The 18959-nt window shown below is 37.4% G+C and overlaps 1 protein-coding gene across 1 annotated transcript in view; it reads right to left on the bottom strand.

The window, feature by feature from the left end:
- Window positions 1–18959, bottom strand: part of LOC145989462 (ATP-binding cassette sub-family C member 5-like) — a 219873-nt gene that overhangs the window by 16209 nt on the left and 184705 nt on the right. Inside the window, exons 16-22 of the mRNA XM_083124809.1 lie at window positions 16144–16339; window positions 14098–14294; window positions 10314–10614; window positions 6189–6311; window positions 2690–2849; window positions 995–1181; window positions 593–682 (exon numbers count right to left, since the gene is read on the bottom strand). Coding sequence (XP_082980935.1) covers window positions 593–682; window positions 995–1181; window positions 2690–2849; window positions 6189–6311; window positions 10314–10614; window positions 14098–14294; window positions 16144–16339 — 1254 coding nt within the window. The remainder of the gene's footprint in view (window positions 1–592; window positions 683–994; window positions 1182–2689; window positions 2850–6188; window positions 6312–10313; window positions 10615–14097; window positions 14295–16143; window positions 16340–18959) is intronic.

Here is an 18959-nt window from a genome sequence, read left to right as displayed (position 1 = left end):
AATCAAATTTGGGATTATATTCACATTTGTATATATACACATCCCTTTTTCACAGATATAACAGCAAAATTTTATTTTATTTACAGCTTTTGAACCCGAAATTGATTCGGTTTTTGTACCAAAATTTTGCTTTTTTATTTACGAAAAATATGTGCCTCTACTGATAGAGTACCAATTAATCTGTCCCATCAATATACCAATAATTTAAAGAAATGTAATATGCATTTTATCAAAAGTCAGAATTTCTATGGTAACTTTTATGGTATGTAAAATTAAATTGAAAAAAGAAACATCAAACATTGACCAACAGCAGCTATACTTCTATGGAGGCTCAACATAATATGTGCAACTTGATATGTCAAACTAGCTACATGTAGCAACAGTGCTGTACTTACTTTCTCCCGCACATCCAACCAATTTCCCTAGAAAAAGCCAGAAGCTTGAACCATTTTATATCATGCTGTTTTACTGTTATGTGTTGTGTTGTAATGAAGTATGTATGAGGATATGTCAGCAACCTACTACATAGTAAAATTGAAAGTATATGAAACGAAAGAATAACTACATCTTTGTACTATGATCTTTATCTTACCGCTGTGTATTCCAGAGCTTTTTCCACTGAGGTAAATCGAGCTTGCATTTCAGACTTCAACCGCATAAAAGTAGATACAAATGCTCCAACCTGCGAGAAAAAATAACAGCACCGTTTACCTATTTGAAGTCATATTACCATTGTACACTGACATGCTCCTTGGAATAGGCAAGATGGGCCTTAGACCAAGCAAGTCACATATAAGATAAAACAGGCAATATATGTTTTGTGCAGTTTTAACAACTTATACACTCTGACGTTCTGGAATGAGATGTTTTGCAAATTAAAATTAAAAATCTGAACGTTGGACCTTTTTAGTACAAGGCAACAGTGAGCAATAGAACATCCTGAAATGTTTATGAAATCAGAAAATTAGAATTACACTTTCTTTAATAAACTTACAGTGAAGACACACGATAATGCATTCCCAGTTGCCGAAGAAGAAACAGAGCCTCTGGTGAACACTGTTATGAGAGCTGTCACAACAACAATCACCATGGCAAGGAGGTCCATTCGGAATGTAAACCAGCAAGTGGCCAAACGAAATACAATCTCGCCTGCGAGGTATCGGTTAAGTCGTTTGCCAAACCTAAATAGTCAAAAAGAAAAGAAAATAAATGCCAGTGGTCAGAAGTAGAGTTCTACTTGTAGTGACACTACTATAGATAGCTACAAAATTTGTAGATGTAGCTGTAGCAATGCCACATTTTTAAAATTGCTGCTGTCACACATAGTAAAATAGTAGCTAGCCACATTCTCTTCCACTGTTAGTGGGTGTGAAAATTTCAATCAAATTAGAAGGCATATAAATCTTCTGACAATAGTCAATTTAATTTCCCATATACACTAGAGTGCTGCATGGGACCACTTTCACTCGCTCAAACTTGTTCGAGTCTCTCACGCTCGAGTGTACCACATTTGTAGTGGAATGATTCGCAACGTCCCGTATTTCAGAGCCTAATAATCAGCACTGCATACCTAAAACCCATACATGGAAGGAAACTACTATACGCAATTACAATTCTAAAAAATAATTCCATATATTATTATGTGAGACTCAAATACAATACACATGAAAGTATGCAATATCTACAGACCAAAACGTAAAATGGATACACATGCTGACATACCTGCCTAAGCAATTACAAATATCATATCACAGTGCAACAAGTATGTGTACATCATTGTTCACTTACCAAAAAAGATAATCATATTCTGCAAAATAATAAAATGCAGTTTTAACATTCAATCGAACATCATTTTAATGTGACAATAATCGTAGAAACATAAAATGCAAGCATAGGTAGTTTCAGCTAACTATTTATCTATTTCATTTTCACATATCTCGGAAAAGTATACACTACTGCATTTTAACAGCCTTCACTTATTTTTCAATTTCATTTTGTCTTTTACTTCACAATCTATATTTGAGGGCCCACTACCATGGACAAATGAGGCAAATACATGTACTAGTAAAAGGGTTCGAGAGTTTGAGTCTATTCCGGTCGTTCGAGCATTTTTTGCTCAAGTGGAACACCTATCAATTCTGTATGCCATCTAGCATTGCCCGTGCAAACTATTTGCTGCTCGAGTGAAAAACGCTCATTGCAGCACTCTAATACACACACTTAATTAAAGGTTACGTGGAAAGCTCTTGAAATAGTTAGATCAATTGAATTAGTTCTCTCAATGGCAGGGAACATTCATATGCGCAGGAGTGCCAAAGGAAGGGAGAGTTGCAGTATATCTGAAATGGACAGAAAACTTATATACAGGAAATTGTGGACAGGTATGGTTGGTTTGATAGCGGAGTGGAATGCCAAAGATCTGTGTTTGATCATTGGTTACACCACAATTTTCATGTGATTGTTTGCGTGCCATTTTGATGGATCAGCCTGATTTTTTTCAGTAACTCTAGATAACTATATATATTCATTTTGAATACATCAAAAAGTAAATTGAATATATTTATAAAAATATAAATATAATAAGAGACCTGCTCATAACTTCTAAGCATAAACATGTATTAAAGAACTACTGGTGTACATTTTTGTATTATGCTTGCTGGTATTGATATTAAATACTTACAATACTTACCTTTCCTCAAAGACAGTTTCCCTCTGATATGTCCTGATGAATGGAAGTCCTGCCATTGTGGAAGACAAGAAGTGGACAACTGGAATTTGCAATTCGTTGCTAATTTTTTTGGTTTGATGAACAGCTGAGTTTAGCCACACATCCATAAGTATAAAAACGGCTGAAATGTGAAAACAAAAATATTTAAGTTCTATATTTTTATAAGGTACCATGTATATGAACAGTTTTTGAGTAACTGAGAACAATGACACTTCTTTAATACACATGATAAATGGCATTATCACCTTATAGGAGACCCCATAAACACAAAAACACCAAAATCTGCTGTCATATAGAAGTGTAGGTGCAGTAATAGATTCGAAGAAGATCATATGAAATTGCAGAAATAATGTGCCGCGGATTGAACCAGGATCCCTTGATTTCAAATAGACACAATCTGTGGTGGATTTAAACTGAAGGAAACATCCACAACTCTCAACCTCAGGATCAACAATTACCACTCCTCTACATAAAACCTTGATTTTGCTGTTGTTGCCCACACAAACAGTCTCAATACCACCTTTAATGACTGGTGCCACATTGCGATCATCCACCCTTTACTCCAATCCACCAACATCTCGGTACACTGGGAGATGATTTACTAATGAGCCGTAAGTGCAACCGTATCCTCTAGCCTGAATAAGCCCGTTCTCCAATCTAAATCTCAATTCCAACCAACATCTGTCTCAATCCCTCTCACTCTTCCTTCACATCCCCCTCCCCTCACACTACACCCACTCTACCACTCACACACATGGAAAAGCCTAACAAGACAAACATGTTTTTTGTGCCAACTTTATCCTTGCTCTTCACCTGCCAACCTTGCAGGTCCAGCACTTAAGCTACATTTCTACGGTCTTTCACTTATGTCTGAAGATGCAGTCTGTAGTTGTGAAAATTCAGATGATTCCTAGTGTCTGGTGAGAAATATATATTCCTGCTAATTTTTATATTAACCCTTCTTCATTCACTACACGCACACGCACACACACACAAAATACACCAATACATGCATAAATACATGCACACACATATAAACACAAACATGAACACATGTTCATGAAGTTACCACCTAATTCAGAAGGATGGCTGCAATTATTTAAAAAAATGTATTTCAACACATATACCCATACACATGATTAATAATAATAATAATAATACTAATAATAAAATATTTGTCATTCATTTATGAATGAATGCAAAGACATCTACTGCACTCCTGTGTCTAACGTAACTTCACTTGATCTCCGCCCTTGTCCTGGAAACCACTCTGTGCATCGAACATAGTCACTGCATCATATGAATAAAAAGGCTAAGCACCTATTCACCCTATTAGAGCCACGTTGGTCTAGTCGGTAGGGCATCTGTGGGAGACCTGGGTTCAATTTCCAGGCTTGGTGATCTAAGATCAGAATTTTTCCAGCCTTGTCCCTGCTCTGGGGCTCATCCAGCCTCAAATCAATGTGCACCTGGGGGGGGGGGGTAAAGGTGGCCAGAGCACCACCTCCAAAATGGTCGAGATTGAGCATATGTGGGACCCTACCTCCATATCCCCTAAATGTGCCTTCATAGCTTGGTGCTATATGCATGGGGACCTTTCCCAAAGGAACTTACCACTCCTCAAACCTGATGTCTCATCTGACAGATCTGTGGTAGCTTTTACCTGGCTAAACTTTAACTCACCCTGAACCTCAGAATCAACAATCACTAATAATGTATGCATTGCTTGCATTGTAGAATTATTTATCTTGTTGTCTACGGTTATTACAAGCATAAAAACACAGTTTTTCATTGTGTTTTTATGCCTGTAATAACCGCTCGCTACAAGAGAAATAATTCAACAATCACTGCTGATCCACCCGAAATGACAGTTTCACCATTGTCACCCACACCAACAATCACACTAACTTCAATTACTGTTCATGAGTAGCCATTATCCACCAACTACCCATGTCAACCAACACATCTTTTGGAAATGCTGAGGAAGATCCTGCATGTCAGTTATACTGCACATGCAACCACAGGCCCTGGACTCACCCTAACTCTCAGTAAACATAGTAACTTGTAAACTTCCCCCTTATCCAATTCTAACTTTATATTTCCAACATATTCCATCCCACCCACTCAGCAAACAGTTAAACATGGGTGAAAGCACCTTTTTGTCTAATGCATGTTGCTATTTTCTTCCATCATCTGGCTACATCGAAGCGATGACATTTTTTTCTTTATTGGAAGTGCAGCCAGACTTTCATTTGGTATGTTAGGTGTTTACTGCTTCTTTAAATTTTTAATTATCTGTTTTTCTGGCCACTTTTCTTTCTTTTTGATATGTGTGTGTGTGCATGGAAGGGAGAGGGAGAATGGAGAAATATCGCATGATTGGGTCTCAATTGACCTTCCTGATTTTCATGGAATTTCTGAAATGTGTATTATCTAGTGGCAAAATACTATGTTCATTTTGTAAGTTGCTATTTTTCAAAATACTGATGTAACATTTAAACAATTTGAAGCTCGACAGTATGACCTTTCAAAAAGACATCAGGAGTGTTCTCTAGCTTTCATGTTTCAGAAATCAATGATCCTTAAAACCCCTTACACTTGAAAATATGCCACACCTTTTTTTTTTTTTTTTTTTTTTTTTTTTTTTTTTTTTTTTTTAAATATGTGAATAACATTACCTAATAGAATGCATGATTTTGGAGGCGTTCTGGTTGAAAAGAACAACAACAAAAAAAAAAAACATGATTTATATTACTAAAATATTCTAATAGTTTGCAATTGTTAGGCATGCAAATTTCGTTTTTGACGAAAACACGAAATTTGAAATAACATGCTGTAATGTTCATTTTTCATGTTTCTGATAGGTCTGAGGTGCATTTTTCTGCCCTGTTTTGTCACGAAATAATGCGAAATGAATTGCAAAATGCGAAATTGACTCTTAAACACGAAATTTACCATTTATATACCGACACGACACTTTCTGAAGTCTGAAGTATCCTGCAAGTTATGCAATTCACGTAAAATTGATTAATTCTGCTGTAAATATTTGAGAACCAAAAATGGACCCCTTTACACAGGAATAAGCTTAATACTCTGGTAACTACATAAATGCACTATTACAATGGATAAGTTTATTTTGTGTAATAAGTGCAGTTTTTAAATCAAATGTAGGATTATTTTCACAATTTTAAAACCAAAATGTCATCTTTTGATGTGATTATTCACCGCTATAACACCGACATTTTATTTTATTTACCGCTTTTGAACCCGAAATCGACTCTATTTTTGTACCGAAATTTTGCTTTTTGATTTACCAAAAATATGTGCCTCTAGCAATTGTCTATTTGTTCTCAAGACTAATTTTTGGGGGTACAATGTATACCCATGCAATGTTCCTGCACTACTGCTTACAATCATTAATTTTGAACAATGACATGTATGTAAATAACTAATTACTTACTTGCAATAATAACAATGGCAATAGTGAAGTATGGAAATACAAAACACACAAGAAGTAGCTGAGTGACTATTAGAACCAGGCCTTGCCAAACCACATCCAGGAAATATGGATATCTTACATCCACTAGAATAAATAAATACAAACTCTGGTTATAAAGAAAACTATATTAAACATTAAAATAGCTTTTGTAATATGCTTATTTATAACATCTATCATCAATATAAGTTATTCTAGTTTAGAGTTGTTTCAAGCCTTTAAACATGCTTTTTGATCTACTTTTTCCAGAGAACACTTGTTCTTTTCATCAAACATTTATTTGTAGTTTGTCTGATGAAGGAAGTGTCTCTGTTCTCCCACAATGTTACATCAAAAAATTGTTTAAATGCTTGTGACAACCGTAAACTAGTAGTATTCTGCATTGCAAGAAAATATGTATACAACTAGACACGATACTTGAAAAATACAAGGTACATTCAATAAATAACCGGAAAAGAAGTATAAAAAATCTAAAATACGACCGTGATTGTTATATGTTTGTTATTTTGTGGAGGCATCTGTAAGCTATTCAGAGCTGGGGCTGGCATGCCTGCCTCGTGCATGGGACACTGTTAAACAGTTACACAAGATGGCAGCACCCTTACAGGAGTGCTCCAAGCTGGACCAGTGAAGTGTCTTGAGATATATGTTGAGTGAAGGCGTGAAACCGATAGAAATTCATCGCCGCATGACAGTTCAGTACGGTGACAAATGTATGAGTCCTTTACAAGTGTACAAGTGGGCTGAGAAGTTCAAACAGGGCATAACCAGTGTTGAAGATTCTCCACGTCCAGGTCGCTCTGTCACTGCAGTCACTCAAAGCAACATTGCTCAAGTGGAGGACTTGATACGGGAGAACCGGCATATTACTGTCAGTGAAATTGCTTCCCAGATGGAAATAAGTGTAGGATCAGCCCACCATATCAGTTATGACATACTGAGGTTCAGGAAAGTGTGTGCAAGATGTGTTCCGAAACGTTTGATACCGGAAATAAATGGAGAGACGTGTTGATGTATGCAGGGAGCTTTTGCACCATTATGAAGCTGACGGTGAGGCATTTCTTCATCGTATTGTCACTGGAGATGAAAGTTTCTATGAACCAGAACGTAAGAAAACGACAATGAAATGGCAACATCCTTCGCCTTCCATACCAAAGAAGGTGTGTGCTCAATGGAGTGCCGGAAAGGTCATGTTAACTTTGTTTTGGGACCACAAGGGCCAATTCTTGAACATTACATGCCCAGAGGTCATAATGTAAACAGTACCACCTACTCCAACCTTTTGCTCAAAAAAACTGAAACCAGCCATTCTTCAGAGACGACATGGTCTGGTGTTAACTGGTGTGTTTTTGCCTCATACACTGCCAGTGTCACATTGTCTACCATGGAGGACCTAACATTTGAGGGCTTACCTCACCCTCCATATTTGCCCGATCTCGCACCTTCCGATTTCCATATCTTTGGCCCACTCAAAGATGAACTAAGTGGAACGAAGTCCCAGAATGATAACGAAGTCTAGTCAGCAATTCATAAGTGGTTACACACGCGTCCAAAATATTGTTTTTACTGTGAAATCAGTGCCCTTATCAAACGGTGGCGTAGGTGCACTAAACTAGAGGGGAGGGGACTATGTTGAAGCATAGTACTGTAGTTCTCTTGTGGCTTGTAATGAATCTTTATTACAACATATTTCCGGTTATATATTGAATGAGCCTTGAATGATGAGTGAGTATTTTCAGAATCCAATATATTTCTTATGGAGAAATAAAACTCAACAATTTCAACTTCAAGTTGCAGCTAATCAAATGGAAGTTTCGACATTTCCGCTAGTCAAAATGATCATCAATCTGTCGTGTTCCCATTGATACCTTTTTCTATGTCATTGGAAGTTTGTTATTCCCAAGAGAACAAATCAAATAATACTCCCATAAGCACAATGCATTTCTCCTTGCCTCCTTGCATATAAGAGCTAAATTTCAGCTTAAATGGAGTTAAAACAGACTTTCAAGGAACTAGATTTACGAAGGCTGCATAAAGTGCCTCCTAGAGTAATTTTAAGTGTAAAAGGGGTTGGGGGTGCTGCTATTATCATTAACTTTAAAGTAACGACAATTTATTCTTAGTTTTCCGGTGGCATCACCCATGTCAATAATCCACCGATGGTCGTATCAAATCGAAAATTAAGGATTCCCGGATAACAATATTATGTCTGATTGATTTGTTGTTTTAAATCCACATTATGCACAGTAAGGCTAATCGGGACTGGATCTACAGTTTAAAGTGGGATCCGAACCACTATGTGCCTCCACCAGGTATCAAAACTGGGACCCCTTGATTACAAGGCGATGACACTACCACTGTGTCATCGGGATCAACATTATGTCATCTCCACGGCACTATAAAAAGTAGCTGGGGAGGTAAGAGGAGGTGGGGCGACGCAGCCAATATAACAATATCATGTCACGTGCAAAATTTCATATACTCATGGCAAAAGTTCATCTATGTGAGTCGGAGCCAGTGATGGCATCATATTGGGGCATGGGGCGGGCAACTCAGTTCACAGCCAAACAAGTGCATGAAAGAGCCGATCTGGCTCCAAAAGAGCTAAGTTGGCAGCACTGACTCAGAGGGAAGTGCCTGGTGGAAACTGTTCCACATGCCCTTAAGCCGAGCTTTCAAAACTTTTTTCTCCATGATGATGACCCTGAGAGAGAGAGAGAGAGTTGAAAAGCTTGGACATAAGTTTTTAATGCCTTTCATGCTGTTTTTCTTAGTTCTCTGTCTGCAAGGGAAGTCAGATTTTACGAAGAAAATAATTGCAGTGTGGAAACAATATAACATGCACACACACACACACACACACACACACACACACACACATACATTGCTCCTTGACATTTTTATACAATTTAATTAATATCTACTAATATTATTTCAGTGGCCACTGTTGAATTATTGGGGAAAAACTAATAAGATTCACAGACAAACAAGTACTTGTATTGAGTATATTAATGTGTCTCCTGGTGTTCCACTCCTAGAAATAGTAACATAGTACACTATTATTTAAAATTATAATAGGCACGTTTCTTTTTGCAGGTGCTTCTTGTTCGTAACATCCAATTAAGTTTAAAGAAGAATCTACTACAGCAGCCTACAATGCAAGTGCATTGACTCAAGATCCACGATGGCCATTATTCTTTCATTTAGATTTTTTCTCTAGATGTTACTGTTTTAAATGTACAGCATATCCGGCTTAAAAGTAGAATAAAAGAAAAAATCATTACATGTAATATTTAACCAAGCCTTACGTAGTTAGAAAGGTAATCGCAAAATGTTTTTTTTTTCCCACACTTGCAAAATGCCAGCATTTGTTGGATTGCTTGTGCGCATGCACTGAAAACAGTAGCCATGTGGACTCTGCAGCAGAAGGCGTGGTGTGGTCTTTTTCTTTGGGGTTTTGTAAAGTCACAAGTGTACCAGACACAGGTTCGTGACCTTCCTGTCTTCGACATCACATTTATGCTGCAATCCAAAATGTGACTCCAGTAATGCTGAACAACACATGGGCGGAGCTTGAATACAGGTTGGACATCTGTAGAGCAACTAATGGTGCTCATATTGAGGTGTACTAGGTATGTAAAAACACTTTTTGAGTTACTCTATACAGAAGAAAACTCTACAGAAATATCTTAATAAACTTAAAACTTATAAAATTTTATTTTATTGTACTTTTAAGCTGGACACACTGTATTTCTTTTACTGTTGGTACCCATGTGAAATAGTGATTTCCAAATTCATTTAATTTCATTTCTGTTTCTTGAGCTTCCAAGTATTGAATAGTAAACTTACAACATTGCCATCGAAAATCGTCTTAAAACAAAAGAGTACATTATAAGATACAAAATTGAGGAGCTTTCCATACAGGGATCAACAGTAGGACTTCTCAAACCAATACATAATCAGCTAACCATTCAGCCACATGGAACCTCTTATCTTGTTCGTACACTCTATTATTTTAAGAAAGTAAAGAACAAAGAGAGAAGAATTGTTACACAAAAGTTAAGTAACAATAGCTGTAAGGACTCTTACCTTCATCCATGTCTTTAGAAAATCTATTAAGTATTTGACCACTTGGTACACTGTCAAAGAAGGAAACTGGTTTTCTTATCACTTTGTCAAGCATCACATCATGCAGTTTCCTGGACCCTTTGAGAAGCTGATACGAGATGCTTTTGGCTTTCAGAAAGCATGTGATCATCAGCACAAGCAGTGTGATTCCATAAACCAGCTGGTACAGGGAGAGGTGTGGATTGTCGTTCACCAAGCCTGATGTGACAACGGATGTGTTGGGTTTGATAGTCAGTTCTAAGTATCTGCTTAGCCAACCTCCCTGGAAGAAACAGAGAGAAAGTTAAGAAATTTGGAGTTCTTTGCTGCAAATGTCTCTATGCAGTTGTACAGTGGGTGATACTTGGCACTGTTGAAGTTACCAGCAATTCAAATGCAACACATCTTGTTGTGTTGAGACTGATTCACATAATATCCTCACAGGATAGGTATGAACAGGAGGGATTGCTCCCCCCTAATCATGAACGTCCGCAGATTTTTTTCACAGAGGGACAAGCAAGGTATTTTTCATGAGTATATTACACCGATAATAGTGTTGCCCCCTCAAAAAACACCACTTGAATTTGAAATTATCGCATTAATGTAAATTACTATGACTGAAATCAAATTATACGTGTGAAATATATACTTTTAGGTTGACATTCGATTTCTAAGGGGGAGGTATGGTCATCCTTACCCCCTTCCAGAGGTCCATGTCCCTACATTATTATACTTTCACCTAGACATTTAGTGTAGAGGAATCTTATCTCCATTATTAAAAGATATACTCTTAAAGAAAATCAAGTACAACCTTTGTCAGAAAAGTTCCAGGACTGATTTTTTTATTCTTTACCTATGATATTGAAACACAAGAAATGGGTGTTATTCAATTACCTGATATGTGTTCTGAATAAACATGGCATTGGAAGTGTTTCCATGTAAACTCACTAGGTGGCAGGGCTGTGCTTTGCAACCCACTGTTCGACTTGTTGGCACATTTAGTTGGAAGTTACTCAAGTGACTTGATGAACATGGATTCTGAGCAGAGAGTTAACATAGTTCTCTTTTAAGCTAGGAAAATCTCTAGTGAAACATGGAATATGATACAGCACGTATATGTGACCAGGCATTATCGAGAAACCGTGTCTTTGATTGGCACAAAAGGTTTTGGAAGGGCAGAGATTCAGTGCAAGACGATCCAAAGACAATGTTGATCACATTTTTTTTATGCTAAAGGTTTGATGCACCATGAATATCTGCCTGAAGGATAAACGATAAATCAAAACTTTTATATTGACGAGCTGAAATGTTTTTGTCAAGCAATTTGGTGGTGCCGTTCTGATTTGTCAGCATCTTGGCAGTGGTTCTTATTGCACGACAATGCAAGGCCCCATATTGCCTTATCAGTCCGGAAAAATCAGGCCAAGCATCATATCCCTGCTCTACCACATACCCCATATTCACCCAAACTGTCGCCGTGTGATTCTTTTTTCTTCCCCCATGTTAAAAAGCTGCTGAAAGGGAAGTATCATGAAGATATTGTAGCAATCCAAACAGTTTTGCAACAGATGTGCTGAGAAGCATCCCGGATGAAGCTTTCTCTGCTTGCTTCCATGACCTACAGAAATGGTGGCAGCTGTGCATAGGTAGCCGAGGGGACTGTTTTGACAAGACCTAGGCCCATTAGTCCGTAAGTTGAATAAATTATTTTTTACGAGCTCAGTCCTGGAACTTTTCTGACAAAGGTTGTATTTTCAAACTGATTAAAGTTCAAAGCAACTACGGGTTAAGGGGGTGCAGTGGTGTAACCACAGTGGAACAAAGGGGCATTGCTCGTCCCCAACCTTGGAGGGATCTCAATTTTAGGGGGACAAACAACATTGAGGTGGTGGAAGAAAAAAAAATTGTAATCCAGGTGCGCATGTGCAGAAGTCTCCCATGCTTAGGTAGATGTGAGTCTCACAATCGATCTGCCATGGGATGTTGGGCAGTTCAGATATGAATCGTGGCAGTGGAAGCATTCATCCGAATGGGTTCCATTCAGAAGATGCAGCAGGCACTGTACTGAGAAAATTAGGACACCAGAGAATGTGCCTCCTCTGACCTGGAGACTTCTGTTTCTGCACATTGCCATTGGCTTTCTATTGTCTGACCCATCATATCATGTTGTGTCGCTCTGGCATGGATTGATGGCGACCCTCATTAGACTGTCATAGCAATGCCTGCTGCATCTCCTGAATGGAACATGTTCGAATGTACGCGTACACTGCCATGCTTCATGTTCAAACAGGTGAACATTCCATGGCAGACTGATTGCGAGACTTGCAGCTGCCTAAGCGTGTGAGATTTCTGCACATGCACACCTGCATTACAACAGGGTTACCAACTGATATTGGTAGATACAATATGCGCCACACTGTACATCCTGTCTTCATGGACTTCCTACATATGGCTACATAAACACAATACACTGCCCTGAAGATAGAGACACAACAAATCTCTAAAATGTTAATACAGTAAAACCTGTCTATCATGGAACATGTGGTTCCGAGCAAAATTTTCCGTTTTAACAGTTTCCCTTCTTATACAGGGTTGACTTTAAATACAGTATAGAGCGCTGCAGGAAATAATGGAAAGACAGATTTACATTTCGCATTACTTATAATGTAGAGTACTAATGCATGTACGTACATGAATAAAAATGCGATACAGTCGCAATAAGCATAGCAGAGATTACAATTATGTAACTACACAACATGTTGGTACACTTTTTACAGTATTGTAAGAACATACAGTACATACTTATGTATATTTTCGAACCCGGGAACCCTGGCATCGTAGCGTGGTATGCATAGAGGCAAAGAGAAAGATTGAAAGATGGAATAAGAGAGGTGAAGAAAGATTGAGATAAAAGTGAATAAAGAAGCAAAGAGAGATAACAAGAAAAATTGAAAGATGACGAAAGAACAGAGGAGAAATAGACAAAGAAAGATGGAGAAAGAGGGTAAGAAATGAAAGAAAGAAACGTAATCGTAACAGCTATGAGTATTGTAACGCATTCTATCATATCGACAATGTTACCGATAAGCGAGTGGCAACAGAGGCGTGTTCCACTTACAGTATTGCATTGTTTTCTTGCAAGTGAAAAAAATAAAGGAAGAAATTTCCAGCTTACTGAGAATAAAAACATCTCTTTGGTCTTTAAATGGTGTTCTGTTTCCACGTTAAGGAGGTTTCTGCCTTAAGCAGGTCATTTTCAGGTATAAAATCGGTCCGTTCTGGGGACTTTTTTCCGTATTTACAGGTTTCCTTCATATAGAGGTTCTGGGATATGCAGTTTTTACTGTATATACAAAATCCAAGTAGAGTGGTTCAAAGTCCAAGAAATTCATCATGAATCAACAACCACTGATCAGTTACAAAGAAGAATCAGTGGTATTTGTACTGAAAAGTCTCACTTCCAACTTACTGATACTCAATGCTTGAAGTGGAAATTCCTAGTCGGAAGGGGATACTTGGTAGAGTTTGGGGATGCTTGTATGGATTAACAAGGGGACAATGCAATAGGTAAGGGATGATTATGCAAATTGTCCTAACTGGTGGGAATAGGCAACAATTAAAAAAGAGGTTACATTTTCGAATTTGAAATTTTTAGAAAAAGAACGCTAATGTAAGATGTAGTATATTTTAAAAAAATCAGCTTCATCTCTTATAAATTAACCAAAATGTTGAAGATTTAATATACAACATAGGAAACCATGCTCACCTGTGTTCCATCACCTGCTTCTAACCAGTCTTGCAACCACAGGCTATTAAAAAGTCGGACAATTGCGAAGAATAGCATAGTGCTTGCTGCCAGTCCACATGCACAGTATCCTCCGCACAGCTTCAAGTACTCCCTAAATACACCTGGCTTGGGCTTCTTTGACAGGCTTTGCTGATCTTTCGGTAAGGCAGGAACATCTGGAAAACAAATTCAATGCACATTTTCTTATGTGTGGTAAAGACAGTCAGTGTAACGGTCATGGGTGCCCGTGGAAATTCTTCTACGGGAAAAGTGGGAAGGTGGTGTAATGTTTACATTTCCTTGTAAAATAACAAATTACTTCTCTTGTAGTTTATGGTTCACACAAGCATATGAACACAATATTTGATGTAATATTTCATGAGAATACATGCTCCCTTCATTAGACATTTATTCCTAGTTTGATTAATGATCTCCTGCAATGTTACATCATATATTGTGTTTATATGCTTGTGCAAACTGTAAACTACAAGAGAAATAATTATGCAATTAAAGCAATTCATACATAAAAGAAAAAAAAAAGAAAAAATGAAGGGGGGGAGAGAGGGAGGAGAGAGAGAGAGAGAGAGAGAGAGAGAGAGAGAGAGAGAGAGAGAGAGAGAGAGAGAGAGAGAGAGAGAGAGACAGAGAGAGAGAGAGAGAGAGAGAGAGAGAATAAGACAAATTGGAAATTAGTAAAATTAAGATCAACAAGATATAGAGTACAAAAGGAAAAAAATAATATAAGATTCTAAGACAGAGAGGAATCAAGTAACATCTTTCCTTACCCCTCCCTTTGGTAGCCAGCCCATGCTAGCAGCTCAGTCTTATAAAACAATATTTTACCTTAAAAAAGTTTGTTTTATGTCCATTTTAAGCTCAAATATTCAAATCAGGACTGGATTTACAGTTTCAAGTTGGAATCTGAAGCATTGTGCAATGTGCTCCACTGGGAATAGAACTTATGATTCCGTTATTACAGGGCAACATCATTACCAGTACACCCCTAGGGAGGCCCAATTTTACCTTCGAGTTCACTTCGAACCGATACTGAAACCAATGCTAATACTTGCAAATTTTAACAACTGAAAGTAGTTCAGAATACAGCAGTATCCCAATTAAATTGAAGTTCTGCTGTATTTGTCAATTTGAATACTTAATTTTTGTCTCCATTGAAAATATACTCTAGCAATCTACCAAACTCTTGCTTTAAAATATTCATAACTTCATGTGAGAAAATAAACATTTAATCGTAGAAACCATTTCTCCCCATATTGTTTTTCCATAAATAGTGAAAATTATGCATTTTGCATAATTTCCAGAATATTTAGTGTCTGTGAAAGTGTTGATCAACATTTTTGTAAATTCTTGGAGACATCCAGACTTCGCTAAAAAGGATTGTTCAGTATTGGTTTTAAATTACATCCAATACTTTTTGACACTAGTACCACTGCAGCCTCCACAATGGCATAGGGGTAACGTCCATAGGCTCGATATCTGGTGGAGACATATAGAGGTTGGATCCCACTTTAAACTGTAAGTCCAGTCCTGATTAGGCATTGTGTGCAACCAGCTCAAACAAAAAATAAACTGCATTGACTGATACTGACGTAGAAGCTCAGTCCTAAGTTTACTTGATGCAGAAATAAGTAATTTTGGAGTAGAGCCACAATTTGGTATATCGAAACTACTCAGATACTTTCAGGAGGGAGGTTGTTACGCTTCCCTCCATGTGACTTGAACTAGCCCGAGTACAAAGCCAGAAGCCTTAGACTGCATGGTCACGGTGGAGGAATTAATACTGTACCAGGAATGAGACAGAAATACATACTCTGTTATAGTGTGGCGTTATCTACTGCAAATCCTCCTCAAATTCATTGTACTTTTAAAGTTTTTATTGCATCAATATATGTTTAATTGCATAATAGTTAGGATATGAAGATTCCTAGAATAATCATATTCTATTTTATGTTTTCAAGCTTTGTTCTTGATACACAATACAGATTTCAAACAAGAAATAAATATTACCTTCAGATTTAGTAAGTCTCTCCAGTTCCACAGCATGAAAAGAACTACATCGTCTCTTTGTTGCTTGGTTTGGTGAATTTCCATGCCTGCTCAGCTGGTAGAACTCACCTTCAGCCTCTATGAGTTTTGACGGAGGTCCTGTCTCGACAATACGGCCTTCCTTCAGAACAATTACCTTATCACAACCTTCCAAGATCTACCAATATGAAATGAAGACTTAATGAGACAATGTGCAATGTTCAAAACACCAAACTGTGAAGCTTATCATATTACAGATACAGTGAAATCTATTTTCTTTGTTTCCAGTTTTTTTCAAGCTTTTAATTTTTTTATTTCATCATGGTCACCTGAAAAATGTAAGATCGAGGTTCTAATTGTATATTTCTTCTTGTATATTTAGCTTAAATTGTATAAATTTTATTCTATTTTGTGATTGTTACAATCAAGTATACCTCCGTTTTTGGTGTAATTTTTCATGAGAATACCCTCCCTTCATTACATTTTATTTGTAATTTGAAAAATGTTACAGTTAATTGATTGTAATATTGATCAAATTACAAATAAATGTTTTATGAAGGGATAGGGCTATGAATGTCCCATATTTTGACCATCATATCATGCATGTCTTTTAAGGTAGAAACAGAAAATCAAAGAAAATTAGATGAAAATCAGAGGAGCATGTTGGAAACTAGGGATGTGCAAGTCATTAACAAGATATTCCATCCTGAACTGACAATGTAGGCATATTTTTTAACACATTAGCTGCAACGAGTATTTTAGTGAATTGTCTATAGCATGCGCAGTTGTACCGCGGGAGGGTCAAGTGGCCGTTAAATTTGAATTTCTCATGTCTTGTTAGACTCTGTGGGCAGATAATTATAAATTTAATGTGGCCTGCTGGGAATAGTATTTTCATTCTAAAAGCGGAATATTTACATTATTACATTTTCTTATTTATTTATTATATTTTCACGTTATTATTTCCATTAGTACTAGCTAAAATATTTTTGCGTAAATGAATTATTTACGTCTATTTTCTTACAAGAGAGCTGAGGTAGTCTTGTCGATGTCGTCCTCCATTGCGGAGTGGTCAGCACAGCATCCTATGATGCCAGAGGTCCCAAGTTTGAATCCCGTTTTGAACATTGATGTTTGTGTTTAGGCATTGTCCTCGCATAAAGCAGCTTTGGTGCTCGCCCAACCTCTAATGAATGGATACCTGGGGGCAACCCTGGGTGGTAAAGGTGGCCAGAGCATTGTGCTGATCACATCACCTCCAAAATGACTGAGATCAAGAATATATGTGGCCCTACCCCTATATCCCCTAAATGTGCCTTCATGGCACGGTGCTATACACATGAGGAATTTCACTTTTTACTTTACCTATTTTTTCTAATATTTTGTTTGTGTATTTACATATCTTTTACTTATCATGTATTTATAATTTATTCTTATTTATTTAGTATACATTACAACACACATTAGAGAATAAACTTATTGCACACTAAATACTTTTCATTGGGTTTCCTTTCACTTTTTCTCACAATTAATTTGAATTGTGCAATGAAATGTTTCTAATAATAATACAATACTTTGTGTTTATATTTATATATATCAATGCAATGTTGTAAATAACATGACAGAATAGCATAGTACTTTGATAGGCTTCGTTCAGTTTTTAAATCAAGTGCACTTCATTTTGCTAAATGCCAAGAGCAGAGTAACAAAAAATACAGGAAAACTAAAAATAACAGGTAATGACAACAATAACAAGAACAATGAATGACAACAATGCCTCTTATCAAGTGAAAGAAATTGTAATAATATTACTGTTGATAAATTTCCTCTGTGAATGTTTGAGCACATGAAACATTTCATAAAAGATAAGCAGGTTTCAATTCCTTGAACCGCTGGCTGTCATATTGGCCTCATATGCATCAATTCACGGTAAAGCCCAAAGAGTTTGACAAAGAAAAAACACAATTATCCGACATATTATTGTCAATCATGGGTAAAGAAGTAAATAACTGTATTACTGAAGATAAAATCTTGACCTCCTGGATACACCAACAAAATCTCTGCTCATTTGCTAGTAAAGCATAGGCTTGTACTACCGGCGGTACACATGGCAGTTAAAGTGTTAAATAAGGTCTGTTTGCCAATAAACTTTCAATATCCTGTGCTGGCAGTGTCAGTGAATAGGGGGTGCATGGGGGGATTGTCACTGTACTAAACCTTATCCACCAAGGGAAAGTAAACTGTCCTTGCCCCCCCCCCCCCCCCAGTTTTGTCAGCTTGCCCCCTACTTTTGGAACCCAATCGCTGCCACTGCATGCAGGCATAGTACTGTGCATGCGCACAGACTCCCGGCATCCTCTGCACATCCCGGCAACATTCCACGTTGCCAGTGCATGCACTTCATGCTGTGTGATTGAAATGTTTAAGACAATTGAGCGGCCCACTGACTGTGAGATACGGTCTGAGTCGGTTCTTGATGCCAGCAGAAATTTATCGCTAGATTTGTGAAGTGTATAGCCCAAATGCATGATATCAAAGTGCTGAAATAGGTAAGAATGTTCAAGGACAGGCGAGAGAACATGTACGATGAGCCACACTCAGGTCAGTCATTGTAATCAGTGAGGGTTTGGTGCATGTGCTAAAATTCTTGCACCCAGTGACTATCACCTTTTCTGACATTTAATGAAGTTTCTCTGCAGCAAACATTTCAGCAGCGATAAAAAAGTGAAAACGGAAGTTGGGGAATGGATTGCTATGCAGGTGGCCGACTTCTATGAGGAGGGTCTACAAAAGGTACA

Source organism: Lepisma saccharinum, chromosome 6 (genome assembly GCF_977018435.1).
Source record: "Lepisma saccharinum chromosome 6, izLepSacc3.1, whole genome shotgun sequence".
NCBI lineage: Eukaryota > Metazoa > Arthropoda > Insecta > Zygentoma > Lepismatidae > Lepisma > Lepisma saccharinum.
This window is presented reverse-complemented; position numbering and strand designations above follow the sequence as displayed.